The following is a 15,005-nucleotide window of genomic DNA, read 5'->3' on the forward strand; positions in this document are numbered from 1 at the left end:
GTTTTAAGCAGATTTTTCAGGTAGCGTTTTATGCATGCTTGTATTTATGAGCGATGCGGCAGTCTGAAGAAAGTTTTATAATCAATTTTGATGGCAAGTAATCTCGTTATTTATCATGCTGAAATCTCATGTCCGATTGTTTCAAATCGGTATTAATTCGTCGGAAATCTGCAATAGAGGTTGATACTTAAATAAAGATTAGTTTTAATTTACTCCGTAATTGCAGTTTCAATGAAACTTAGTTACTTGTAATTTTTCACTGCAGAGAAATCGGTCCTTAAAAATTTCGCGTTTTGTTTCGAGTTGAAGTTGAGTTGCTGGCGTGGCAACGGCTCGCTCATTTATCAGCGATTCAATGATGGGAATAATGCTTATCTCCTCGTGTTAATTACTCTCCATATCGTATTTTATTTCGCAATGAACCATTGTAAGGCATTCACAATATAATAACTCACAACAGTGTTTAGGAATGGCTCAATTTTAAAGAAAGTCGCCCTATTTCCCATGGTAATGCTGTTTACTCACGTGAATGCTTGATCAACTTGATATGCGCAGGCATTATTGTTACAAGATTTGTCAACATTTACTCGGTGGGAAATGAATGTTTGTGTACATTTAAGAACACGAATATGATGGTTAGTATATCAGCTGACTTAAAATTTCACGCTGGAAATAACAGAAAATTTTGAAGAACATTTTTATATTAAATTATTCCAAGAAATGATTTAACGATCAATTCATAGAGTGAAAATGAAACAAAATTTTACTATATTGAATAATTTATTGTTTTAAAATATGATTTGTATGTTAAGGGTACTAAATGTGAAAGGCCCATTAATTTCTATTCAGTAAACATCGGTACTTTCTATCCGTAGGCTGGAGGTCTGCACGAGTTGTAAAGATGGCCAGCATATGAAAGCTGCTCTAAGCCTGACATATATAATATAATATATATTTGGCCATCAGGCATTGCACGATAATCATGTTGTTATTCAACGAGACGCGAATATTGTTCATTCGTTAGGTCAAAATATTTTAAGCATCATACCAAATGGTCATAATATTTTTCGCAATTTTAATTTTTCAAATATTTTTATCTCTCTTATAGTTGTACGGGGAGGCGGGATCACGATGAAAGCCGTCAAGCCTATCAATAATAATAATCCTGATTTGCGTTCAGTTTCCATGTGTTTTCAATAGGCAATAAGACCAAACATGGAGCGTTTTCTTTGAATAAATTTCATGAGTAATTTCTCCTATAAATTAGTTTGTAAATTTGACGCTCGGCGTCAAATTATTTTTAGAGATTTGGATTTGACTAGATTTCTAGTGATTTGGTAAATTTGACGCTCGGCGTTTAGCTGCAGTCTGCTATTTCCAAAAAATCATTATTGAATTCTCCGTTCAAATAACCCGTATATTTTTCGGAGCAATTCTTCGAATGAGCTTGGATGAAAGCCTTGTTCGTACTATTGCTTTATTGCCCAGCGTTCCGGAAAAACAACGGTATTTTTTACGTTTAGAAGGGCTTTTTATAATGAAGACCCACGGACCCTCGATTCATCGGATGCACGCTTGTTTTGTGCTTAAAAAACAAGTTACTAATTGGCCATGCTGCTCCCATTCAAAGAGTAACAACCTTTGCGCTAGAACAGTTTAACGAACCAACTATTTATAAAATGCGCTTTGATTTGAAAATGCAAAATGATTTGACGGAATATCCTAACCTTACAATTTGCCGGGAAAATCTACGATAAATAAAAAATTGAATACCTGATGAGTTGTGGAACTAAAATCATTCTGGCAAACAAGCAGTTGATTTGTTTCTTATAAAGGATGAATTTTTATAAGATTATTGTAAAGATTTCTAGACTCTCTGTTGAAAGTTTTTAAATGCATTCATTTATCCGGTCTAGGTACAGTATATAGTCCATACTTCAGTCGTCATGTCCGTTGTACGAATACGTAGCTACAAAACGATGTCATCGAATCCCGGTTTTCTCTCAATAAATTGATAAGTGCAGTCGAACATAATAACTGATTCAAATGTCGTGCTTAATGTATGAGCGTGCACATGTGTTGACAGGAGAGTGCAATGTCTTAATAAGCGTTTCTCTTACAGGAATCGTTCAGCAAGCATTAAAATGTATCCTAATTATTCCTCAACAGGGGACCACTATGAATAAATTATTAAAATATATACAGAATCTTATCAAAGAATTTCAAAGCATTTAGTCGGCGACTACCCTTTATTCTCCACAGCATATAACTGGAAGATACAAGCATATTTTTGCGTGTTTACGAGCCTTTCCTTTATGCGCTCTAACGCTGATAGAATTTTGTTGTTAAAATTGCTTGCGTTGTTGTTGTTAATTGCTTGCGTTTTTGTTAGGAGCAGCGCTTGTAAATTCAGATAATTAAAAAACTATGCGCCTGCCATAAGGAAATCCCTTCAACTTGAAACTAATTATTCGGTAAAAAGTTTTTCGGGAAAATTATAATTTTCTCATAACTTTTGGAAATACAGCTTACAACCATCTTTTTGGGCTAGTCTTAAAACTTGAAGGTCAAGTTCGCATGTTTTTTCGCATACAATACCGGCGACAAAATATCGTCTTGCCGATAATCGACAGGTGCGAGCGATATCTAGTACAGGCAATTCACCAGCGTCGGTCCTTTATATTGAGCTCGGCCCACCCTTGATACCGCGGCCGCCTCTTTGCAGCTTCTTCTGACCTCTTAAAAGATGGTAGTGTTTGGCGGCCATCCTTTAACACAACTCAACCATATTACTGTTGCCGGCCAAATAAACTGTGTCTCTGTGAATTCCAATCCAATAATTTAATTTGCGCTTCTGGTAAAATGATGATCATATCAAATATCATTATTATCAAGTGATTATCTACGAAATAGAAACGAATAGAATTATGTAATCATTTTTATATTACCGGTGTTCTTTAATAACATTGTGGGACAACTCCACGATGAAGACATGATCGTCAGAATATTACCGTTATACTGTCATTATCATGATAATGCAAGAGTTATGAAGACGTGGCCACGAAAATAATACAAAACAACACTTATTGGGACGATGAAACATGCAGTCTGCGAAGAGAAACTCAATTAAAACTCCTTAACAATTAAAGTTTGCTCGTTAATTTGCGCTAAAGAGTTCATGACTTTTGCTCGCTCGTTTCCTGATTTTTGTCGAGACTTCCCAAACTTGAGCCAAAAACTCCAGGCCTGATTATTTATTATTTTTTATTTGTGTCGTCCTGCGGGGAGAAGCAACTGTGCTTGCGAATTGATATACAGACGACTTACGATTAAAGGAAATCAATTACGATTACCAAACAAGGAATCGAGAAAAGTAACGCATTATTTTGCACGTTTTATTGAAATGCCAGTGGCGACGGAAGCAATTACTTGAAAATTTTTAATTATTATGTAGGTCAGTAGTAACAGTTGTTGGAAGAACATTAATAACAACAATTAATGATAATAACAATATTTACACAAGATCGACTCGTGTGTATGATTTTGTCAAATTGTTCACTAAGAATTTTTTATTCATAGCAATGCAAGAGACCGGTGACAATAATCAATATCAATCAATATCAATAATTACATGAATAATCATGTAATCAATAATTACATGAAATTTAGCTAATTTTCAGTCTAGTGGAGACTGCCATTACATGTTCTTACAATGCAACTAAGGCTCAGCTTCGGATTCTCTGAGCTCTCATTTCATGTAAAATTCTCAGAGCTCGAGTGGCTTGCCGTGCATTCCTCGCTAAATTACCAGCACTGAAGTGAGGTTTTGCGATCTCAGCCAACCGTTGGGGCAAATGTTTGCCTTGAATCTGAACATTTCGTCGACCTGAAATTCAACTGGTCACATGAAAGAAGGAAAAGTTCTAACGGACACTGACTCTGATGATGGTTTCTTTCAACTAAAGTACTAGAACAGAAGAGTTTCATTGAGAAAGGAAATTACTCCCAGCAAAGTAGCCTTGGAAATTGAAGAACCATGAGGTTTGAAGTTATATATCACTTATCTCTCAGGGCGCTCAAATTTTATCTGAATTGGGGCTATACGCGTTATTTATAATTCTCAATTAACTAACCACTGCGAAATCGAGATTTTTTTATAGGATTTTTAAAGATTCCAGTCGTGGCGCAAACGGAACGAAGCGACATCAAACTTTAGGTTCCTGATTCTAATGAAGGTTTTAATGAATACGAACAAGGACGTTGGTAGCAGCATAGTTGAACTAGTAAAAGGTTGACCCAAGAGAAGCTCATTTTTGCAGATGTAGTTTGTTGTTCGCTTGTAGTTTGTTTCGGTGATCGCGTCACGGATCACCGAAATGCGATCAAATTAACTAGTCAACCGATCCGTCATGAGAATGAAGAGATTGTTTTCGTTTCTCGATCTGAGTGACGTAACAAGAAAGCTGAACTAAAAGGCGAAAATTCGCATGGGTCAACCTTAAATAGTTCAACCATGGGTAGCAGCGTTTGTGATAGCATCTGCACGTCGCAGCTCGTGCATGCATATACCCCCTGCCTGCAGGCGCTGCCTTAAGATGCCCGGTCACCTACAGTCATCCTGGAACAGCCTCATTGTCCTGTTCCGGTGCCTCAAGGTGCCCGGTCACCTACAGTCATCCTGGAACAGCCTCATTATCCTGTTCTGGTGCCTCAAGGTGCCCGGTCACCTGCAGTCACACTGGAAGAGCCTCATTATCCTGTTCCGATGCCTCAAGGTGCCCGGTCACCTACAGTCATCCTGGAACAGCCTCATTATCCTGTTCCGGTGCCTCAAGGTGCCCGGTCACCTGCAGTCATCCTGGAACAGCCTCAGGCACCTTGAGGCACCGGAACAGGATAATGAGCTGTAAACTTTAGCCTTGGAGCCTCGTCAGCCAGGCAGAGTAACGAAGTCAAGTGCTGGAGGAGTTGAGTTGTCCGATGGGAACCGNCGTCAGCCAGGCAGAGTAACGAAGTCAAGTGCTGGAGGAGTTGAGTTGTCCGATGGGAACCGAGTTTTGAACTTTGCATGGATTTTTAGAGGCACGCGGTGCTAACTTATTTTACTTGCTTCACTAATAATCTCTAAGAAGATACTAATCTCATACGAACTCTTCGGAAACTGTTAAAGTTGAGCTGCGATTTGATTTAAATTTTCCATGCTGAAGTTGAAACATAAATTGATTCGATTAACGGCAAGAAGCTGAATGCAAAATGAGTACGTGTGAACAGCTTCCAAACAGCCGATTCTCATTATTAACGATAAATATTTCCTTGTAAATTGTTGTCAATTTTACATTTGTAATCGCATGGTCAGTTAGATAATCTCAGTAAAAACTAACTTGCAAACAATTATTGTGAAAAATAATAATAAGATGCGCTAGGAGACACAATTAATGGGTTTATGAAAATACTCACGGTGAACAAATGACGAGTCTTTTAGGCACTATAATGTCTAGCTGGCAAATTGCATGTTTGCTATAGGCAACATAAAGACCGTTTTAACCTCAATTACGCAGTGTACCGTCGTGTGTACTGTGCTGCCTATAAACTGCTGGTATGGATATAATTTGTAATGGACGATGTAAGAAGAATCTGACATAACCAGCTTATACGAACAAGCCTCAGCTTTGACATGGTCACAGTTGAGTGACAATCCATGCTTAATGAACGCCATTTGTCATTCAAACCACACTTTAAACTATTCAAACCATGATGCTTATAGAAAAAATTCGTAATTTTCAAACATAATTCTAGTTCAGCTCTCATACTTACATCGTTGATACAAGATGGAAAATCTCATGCATTTTCAAGCGTCATTTTCCTTCACACTGAAACGCACTGTTGAAATAAGGCCCAGCAATTGGCCAGCAGTCGCATACGCAGCATTTCACAGTTCATTGCAGAACATCGAACTGATCATATCACAGGCATGATCAAGATCCGATTCTATCTCCAATTAATGTTGAATTTAAACTTAAAGACTATCACTAGAAGGACAAATATTTTAATTTGTATCGTAATTTAAATTTAGATTTAACCATAAATTTCTATAACATTACCGTAGATTATCATCAACTTTTCATCGAAACCATTATCAACTTTGCCGCTTCTTGGCATGGAAATCTCAATGCAACGAACGTTCTCGTATTAGCTGAACAACAAAAACTTATATTTCTCAGCCTCACATTTCCTTTTTAGTAAAATTGTCCTTCAGTCCAGTTTGCAGAATAGTGAAGTTATTTGTCTGCTTAGGAAATGAACCTAGGCAGCTTTCATGGAGATCTACTTGCATGTTTGCTGTTCTGAGACGCTACGGTAAACCAACACAGCATTAGCGATGTTGCCATCCCCTCTTCTTGGGAGTGGAGGCTCAGTGGACTTTAATGTCTTAAGCAAACGTTTGGTTTGCGGCAGAGTTTTTTTTTTCCGAGGATACCAATTTTCATAATAAAATGGTTCTAAGTAAATGGATGTCAAAATAGTCGAAAGAGTTTTCGAAAAGATTTTTTGATCCGCTTATTGTTCACAACATTGGTACGAACATATTTCGATTCTGCACGGTTCGAATTAATCAAAAATGTTGAGTTCAAGGAATTGTGTGTTCCAACTTTTTCAGGCACTATCACCCATGTTGACTCAAAACCAAATAATATTGAATGAGAGCCAACATGAGACACAGAGCTGTAAAAAAGTCCTTGTTCAGGGAAATGCGCTGAAGGCTTCTTGATCGATGACAAGAAACTATTAATTGTTCATGTATAGCTTTGATATTCGCCGATGAATTTATCAATGCTTTCTAAGGCCATATTCAACTCGCAAATCAACCTTGGAAAAACCACATTAATTAAATAAAATATGTCTGCAACCAGATATACTCCTAGCTGCTCAATTTTGTTCCGTCGTGAGAAAAGTTTGCGTAGGGCAAACTACCAAAATTTCAAGTCAGGGATCTCAGTATAGGGAACTATATCATGATCCGAAACAATTAAATATCCAGGCCTACTCATTTAGACCGATAAGAAATTTGACGAATATCCATCTTGACTCCGCGCAGAACATTGCTTGGTTAAGTTGGTATTAGAAGACAGGAGAACTGCGCAAAATTTAGGGTTAGTTGCCTTCTTTCTAAGTGAAAAACTGAATATACACAAACAGGATTCATTTGGTCATGTCAAGGAATTCTAGTCGGCGATTAAGAGGAAAACTGACATAACAGAATTCTACGCAGATTTGCATCAATTGGCAGCATGCAAAAAGAAGATATAGCGGCAAAACATAAATCTAGCTATAGTCTCCTTGCCAGAAAGAAAAACTGAAAAAGTGAGACACTGCAAAGGCGACAGTCCTATTGTCTGTCAGCTATTGAGTGAGATTCCGCTCCCCTTTATTGACGCCATAAAAAAAATCCTTAGTTCATATCATGACCGACATGACACCCTGAGCTTAGGATAATTTCTTGCAAATGAAGGCAGGGAGTTGAGAATGAATTACAGCCTTTACAGCGAGACTTAAAGCATGGAAACCGGCTCAACAAGTCTAGGGAGGTCGATTTTTGTTTTCCTCACCCAGTTGTAGATGTACTGCAAAATTCTTTTTTGTTATTAAGCTAATTAAGTCTTGAGTTACTCGATCTTAACCTTTTGCCTTTCGATGCCTTAAAAGTCGTCGATGTTTCGGGTCTGGAAATCAGAGTTATCAGTAGTTGACAATTGGTGAAAATTGTGTTTGTTGTGAAATTGTTTTATTTCAAAAATGTCGAGCTAAGTTACTGATGAATTTATGGAACTCTTTATTTTGCGTGTGCTCGTCTTGTATTGTGCAATTTCAATGTCGTGATGACCATAATGCACCATATCTATTCCTCTAATCAACCCAGCCCCTTCCTGATGGTGGTGATGGTGGTAGCTGATGCTGGGTGTCAAGGGGGATGATGTGGTTCATTAATAACCACTAAATTGGTGCTGCCAGGTGGTGAAGATGCAGGTGGTGGAGTTGTGCACAAAATAATAAGCTCAATTTTATTTAATTTTTGGCAGCGCCATCCGAGGCGTGCTGTTAAATAAAGATGCTACTTCTGGAAAAATTATTTATAAACGAAGCACAGGCGACGAACAAAAGCCTTATATATAGTCTCCTGCTCTTCTGGAGCATCGAGTTCTAGCTTCAAACGAAGAAGTTGAAAAATAACACTATGACGCAATTGCACCAAGTCTGAGTGTATAATCTCTGATATAACAAGCTATTCTCTTAGTTATTTATCTATTAAAATATAAATATTTATTCACATTTCCATGCACTNGTTTTATGGACGACAATAAAAGCCTGGTCTGCTAAAATGACGATAATTTTAAAGCCAGTGTGTTTATTTAGATCGTATAAAGCGAGGGCACGAAAGTGAGGCACGGTTATTGTCGTAAATCGAATAAGATAGCGGCCCCCTGCCGGCCATTATCTAATTTGTGGCGCACGGTTCAGCATCCCGTATATAGGACCTGTCTCTTATACACATCTAGATGTGTATAAGAGACAGGTGTAGACGCAGAGATTACACTGCGGGAATATAAACGTATTGCACATAATCATTAAACGGAACTCCTTTGTCGCTGATATTCAGTAAAATTTAAAATGAAACGTCAGCAGGCGTCGCTACTTTATATAAAAAAACTTATAAATAAATAAATGATAAAAATATTTATTTATTTTATGTATTTAATTATAAAATTAGAAACAAGGTTAAGTTCTTCACGGACAAAATTTTCGAAAATATTGATTAAAAATATGATCTGACAAACTTTCGTATAGCTCAAATTTTTAACGGCCAAGATTTTGGAGCGGACCAGATTCCGACGCGGTCAAATTCTGTTTCTTTGTTTCAGAAGTTAAAAAGATTATAGCCCTCAACTGAGCCCTCACCTCCAATTTACTCGTAAAAATGGCTATAGCGAACGTCGGAGATACTTATTCTTTCTCCGCAATCAGCTGGATTCCAATCATTAGTTACAGCTAGAAGGATTGAAAGTTTGTTCGTTAGAGCGTGAGTGCTAAATACTACAAGATGCTAATTAATGTAGGCGCGAATAAATTCACTTTCAAGTCCGTAAAATTTATTACTGCAATCTTTATTACGTGATTACCTGGAGCAAAACAGTTCATTTACATTTCATTTAGGAATCAAGCTACCTAATATTTCTATGCATTCATTTTCAATTTTCATAAGTGCTCAAACTATATTATAATAGAATTGATAAATTAATACTTATAAATATTTCTTATTTAGGAAGCAAAAACAAATTTTGAAAGTTTTTTGTTTGCTGCCACTCATCACTCGGACATACAACGAGTATTTGAAATGCTAGGTGAATAGAATACAAGGAAACGTTCTAGCCCTTGCGTTGCGCTCAGCACATGACACAGCACATCTAATCCAGCATGGCATCATTATATTTAACATAAAATTTATTTCTCCATAATTTCACGGTTTATTATTTACAATCTCAACAATTTACGTAACCTCTAGCGTATCAGAACAGCTTTATTTTCTGAAGCTGCTCACTGAGTCACCGGCACCAACACATGCTTAGCACTTGGGTGTAGCAGCCAAAAGCTAGCAACTGCATGGCGGTTTATCCTGCCTAACTAATTAAGTGTGCCAAGAAATATTTACCTTCTCATTGGAACCGTTCTTAAAAAACGCTTCTTTTCTTCGCAACACACAGGCTGCAGGAGAAGCAAATCGGCGCAGTACATCTTGGCAGCAATATGGGCTTTAAACATGTGTGTTGTGCGCTAATGATGCTCAAGTTGTCTTGATTATATAATTAGATGATCATTACTTCATGAAGTGTGGGATGGTTCTATATCGTTGCACGTCTGTCGTCTTTTGTTTGCCCAGGTTCGCGCGGTTAACATGCGAAAATAGTTGCATTCCCTCCGGGTTCTTTTCAATGATGAGCGTTGGGAGTGACTGCGATCTCGTGTCACGTGAATTATTTTAAAAATTCTGTCTGTAATTTTATTTGTATGCATTGCTGAATCTCGGTCCCATCTTTATTAGATTGCTGCAGCGGTGCCGTTCATATTTCTTTGAGTGGCGGTTAAGCCTTTGTTCGTGATACGGTACATTACCTGATGACCTTATAGTTGGGAATTTTATTCTGTTGATTTGCATAACTTTCAACGTGTTAGCGTTGGATGGACTGGCTTACACCCCACGGTCGAATTTTACTTCGTGACAAGGCTAGCTTAGTTGCGACGTTTAACATATTTTGTATATTTAATGCTCGTTCCAGCTGGACGTGGGCACCAGATTTACCGCTTCTTTCATGGTAATCTTCACTTTGAATGAGACACTGAAAATTCCCGATGGACTGAAAATTTTGAAGAACACAAACTTCATGTGGGAGGAAGCCCAAGTTTTGTCTAGTAAACGAGTTTCCGCTAATCGAGAATACACCTGTAGACCAATTAACGTTTATTTTTAAAGTAAATACCTATCTATTCACAATTTCTAGTGGATAAGAACTAAAGGCTGCATTCAAACTAGGCTTCTCTTTAAAAATATACATGGATCCCAAATTACGCAGATCGTATGCACAGAACTAGAAGCTAAACATCCCAGCAAATGTTGAGATATTTATAAGATATTTATGACAACTAATCAACAGTTGCGCAATGGCATCAGACCAATTAATGTTTATCTTAATCTGATACGCGAAGGTTGTTGAAGCTTCCAATCAAGTTTTGTACCTTTAGATACTAGAAAATTTATCACTATCACGTCAAATACTGACGGACAGCATATGTATTTTGGTAGCTCTCCCACAACAGTTTTGACTTACAGCAATGGATTGCAGATTCCTAAGCGCACGGTAACTTGCAATGTAGAATAAAAGAAAGAAAAAATCGACCCAAACAAGCGCTGCAAAAGATATTTATCTCCCTCTGCATCAACCAACAGGTGAAAAAATTTATCAATAATTTTTATTGTTTTGCTAGCAGAATAGAGGTACTGTAAGAATGTCCTCAATTTAAAAAGTCGAAATTTCATATGTATTACATATTTGGGATTATACCTAACAAGATTGAGCAGTAACCGAGGCTCCAATTTATTATAACGAATCAATTATTAATAGCACTAGATTGCTTGAATCCCAGATTCACTAGAAATTTGACAGCGAACTGGGCAGTTACTATTACCCCCTCCTCATTCGGCTGTGCGCACTCACTCCTAACAGGCGTGAGTGCATTTTTATAGAGAAGCCTAGTTTGAATGCAGCCTTTAGTTCATATCCACTAGAAATTGTGAATAGATAGGTATTTACTTTATTACTCTGCCTTTTGCCTCTAAATTTAGGTTTTTAACTTCAGTATTTTTTCTTTCGAATCCGAACTTTATTAACTTCTGATTGTAGTTATGTTCTAAATTTTTCAAACTGACGAAGAAGCAGTACTCAGAAACGTTTTCAAAGGAGATATTTTGAATTGTTGTGGAGTTTTCTTCGCTTATACATTTGTAAAATCGAATCAATATATGGAAGATACCTTTAGTGCGCATTGCACATGAAAGTAAGATTAATTCAGAGGTACTTAAAATCTGTTTAGCATTCATCCTCATTCACCAGTCCAATGTTGGAAAATCAGAGGTGTTCTCATTATTCATTGATAAAATTATTGTGCTACAAACTTGTTGCTATCGTCTGCGTTTCTGCTTCCCTCGTGCAATGTGTTTTATGGACGACAATAAAAGCCTGGTCTGCTGAAATGACGATAATTTTAAAGCCAGTGTGTTTATTTAGATCGTATAAAGCGAGGGAAAGTAAGTTACGGTTATTGTCGTAAATCGAATAAGATAGCGGCCCCCTGCCGGCCATTATCTAATTTGTGGCGCACGGTTCAGCATCCCGTATATAGGACCGAGCGTGCCTGGGTCTTGATTGTAGTTTTAGGGCCAAGACAAACTGGGTGGGATGTTCGGCAGCTCGGCCTGATGGCACCGGCCAAATTGTTGCATAATTGTTCTATGTAATCGCGCCGAAAGGCATGCCAACACCTGCTAAACTGTTGCGCCATGGGACTATAGATGTAGGCTTTTTGAGGCATGCCAACACCTGCTAAACTGTTGCGCCATGGGACTATAGATGTAGGCTTTTTGAGGCATGCCAACACCTGCTAAACTGTTGCGCCATGGGACTATAGATGTAGGCCTTTTGAGGCATGCCAACACCTGCTATACTGTGGCGCTATGGGACTATAGATGTAGGCTTTTTGAGGCATGCCAACACCTGCCAAACTGTTGCGCCATGGGACTATAGATGTAGGCCTTTTGAGGCATTCCAACGCCTTCTAAACTGTTGCGCCATGGGACTATAGATGTAGGCCTTTTGAGGCTTGCCAACACCTGCTGTACTGTTGCGCCTTGGGGCTTTATATGTAGGCTTTTTGAGGCATGCCAACACCTGCTAAACTGTTGCGCCATGGGACTATAGATGTAGGCCTTTTGAGGCATGCCAACGCCTGCTAAACTGTTGCGCCATTGGACTATAGATGTAGGCCTTTTGAGGCATGCCAACACCTGCTAAACTGCTGCGCTGTAGGACTAGATGTAGGCCTTTTGAGGCTTGCCAACACCTGCTGTACTGTTGCGCAATGGGGCTTTATATGCAGGCTTTTTGTGGCATGCCAACACCTGCTAAACTGTCGTTCTGGTGTCCTAGATGGTGGCCTAGCGTGGCATATAAACATCCCAGCAACTGTTGAGATTTTTAAAAGATATTTACAACAACTAATCAACAGCTGCGCAATGGCATCAGATGCAGACATAGTGAGACATGCCAACACCTGTTCAACTATTAATTGCTGCATGCTCGTGGGCATCCGCCTAAAGTTGCGCGGCTAACGTATCTAATAACCCAAAGATGCATGCCAGCATCTGCAAAAATTTGGTTGATTCTCTGAGATAAATATCTTGAGTCAAGTAAACACTTGCCTGCCTGTTACAAGATTGACTCACATTATTTCCTAAAGTGGCATGCAAACATCTGCAGATATGTTTCGTGATTGACTGGGCTAATAACCTAGAATGCCGTTGTCCATAGTTCGCATATTGTTTTAGAATCGCTGCACGCAAGTACCCGAGTGCAAAAGGTTATAACAAAACGTGACAATCGGCTAAAAAATGCAATAATTGTTTAGCAGTTGTTATGGCGGATGAACGTGAAAAGACATCATGCATGCGTCTGCTGCGTTATTGCTCGATTGTTTACAGAAAATGTATTTATACTTTTTATGATATCAATAATTTATTCAAGGCCCGTACTTTTTATCTCAATGAGAGAAATCACACGAATTACGCTATAAAAGAAACAGAATCATAAAGTCTTCTGCTTATCTAGTAGCAAAGCAATCTAAGCCTTGAACTATTTATATGGAAAAAATACCGAAATGTTTTCAACCAAGCAAATAACGATAGCTGAACTCAAGTTTCAAGGAGGTGTATACACACTTCAAACTTTCTCAGTTCCAGCATTATTGCTTTTCATGGCACTAGAGACCGAAGAAATGTGTTCACGTCCCTGAAGATTCAAGCAGGATTATGGATGAATATTCAGCGGCCCGCTGTTGGCTGTGTGTAAAATGACATATTTGATAGAGTTTTCGACTGTTGAACATTGTAGTTTTTATCCTTTTATCCTTTTTTATTTCTGCCATTGTTGTTGTACTTACTTTTAAACTTCTTCCTTATTACCTCAACAAGTAACGTGAACTCAAAGTTCTGTTTTACCACACGTCACGATAATCTTTTCATGGGACAAATAATCATAATAAATTTAAATNCGTTGCATCTGTCTCTTATACACATCTAGATGTGTATAAGAGACAGGTTCAGCATCCCGTATATAGGACCGAGCGTGCCTGGGTCTTGATTGTAGTTTTAGGGCCAAGACAAACTGGGTGGGATGTTCGGCAGCTCGGCCTGATGGCACCGGCCAAATTGTTGCATAATTGCTCCATGTAATCGCGCCGAAAGGCATGCCAACACCTGCTAAACTGTTGCGCCATGGGACTATAGATGTAGGCCTTTTGAGGCATGCCAACACCTGCTATACTGTGGCGCTATGGGACTATAGATGTAGGCTTTTTGAGGCATGCCAACACCTGTTAAACTGTTGCGCCATGGGACTATAGATGTAGGCTTTTTGAGGCATGTAAACACCTGCTAAACTGTTGCGCCATGGGACTATAGATGTCGGCTTTTTCAGGCATGCCAACACCTGCTCAACTATCGCGCCATGGGACTAGATATAGGCCTTTTGAGGCATGCCAACACCTGCTCAACAATTGCTGCATGCTCGTGGGGCATCAGATTAAAGTTGCGCGGCTAACGTCTCTAATTACCCAGAGAGGCATGTCAGCATCTGTCAAAATTTTGTTGATTCTCTGATATGAATATCTCGAGTCAAGTAAACACTTGCCTGCCTGTTACAAGATTTACTCACGTTATTTTCTAGAGTGGCATGCAAACATCTGCAGAAATGTTTCGTGATTGACTGGGCTAATAACCTAGAATGCCGTTGTCCATAGTTGTCTCTTATACACATCTAGATGTGTATAAGAGACAGCCCCAGACGTGCGCGTCAGAGGCTGCGTCGATTGCCTTGCGCCGGTTGTGCTTCATGAGAGGCTGGTCGTAGTATTCTCTGGACAGTACTTTGTTGTACGGATTGTATCTGATGAAAACAAACATTCAACAGGTAACTTCTCCGCCAGGTCAGTTGCTTGAGAGTATGTGATTTGAAACGATTAGATTAAGCTCGTAATGATTTGGTAAGTAAATTATGCATGAAATCGCAATAATTTTAGCATATTTTCATCATCAAATTCACACGAGGAAAGAAACCGACGCTCGGTTGAACGGTTGAATTTCATGCGGCAAAATTTTTTTAAATGATGGATAAGCATACCGG

The 15,005-nt window shown here is 38.6% G+C and overlaps 1 protein-coding gene across 1 annotated transcript in view; it reads left to right on the plus strand.

The window, feature by feature from the left end:
• Nucleotides 1-4,595: 4,595 nt before the first annotated feature.
• The window catches only part of LOC125179585, a 39,569-nt gene continuing 29,159 nt past the window's right edge, over nucleotides 4,596-15,005 (plus strand). Inside the window, exon 1 of the mRNA XM_047885707.1 lies at nucleotides 4,596-4,906. Coding sequence (XP_047741663.1) covers nucleotides 4,596-4,906 — 311 coding nt within the window. The remainder of the gene's footprint in view (nucleotides 4,907-15,005) is intronic.

The sequence above is a fragment of the Hyalella azteca genome, unplaced genomic scaffold (assembly GCF_000764305.2).
Source record: "Hyalella azteca isolate HAZT.00-mixed unplaced genomic scaffold, Hazt_2.0.2 contig2815, whole genome shotgun sequence".
Taxonomy (NCBI): Eukaryota; Metazoa; Arthropoda; class Malacostraca; order Amphipoda; family Hyalellidae; genus Hyalella; species Hyalella azteca.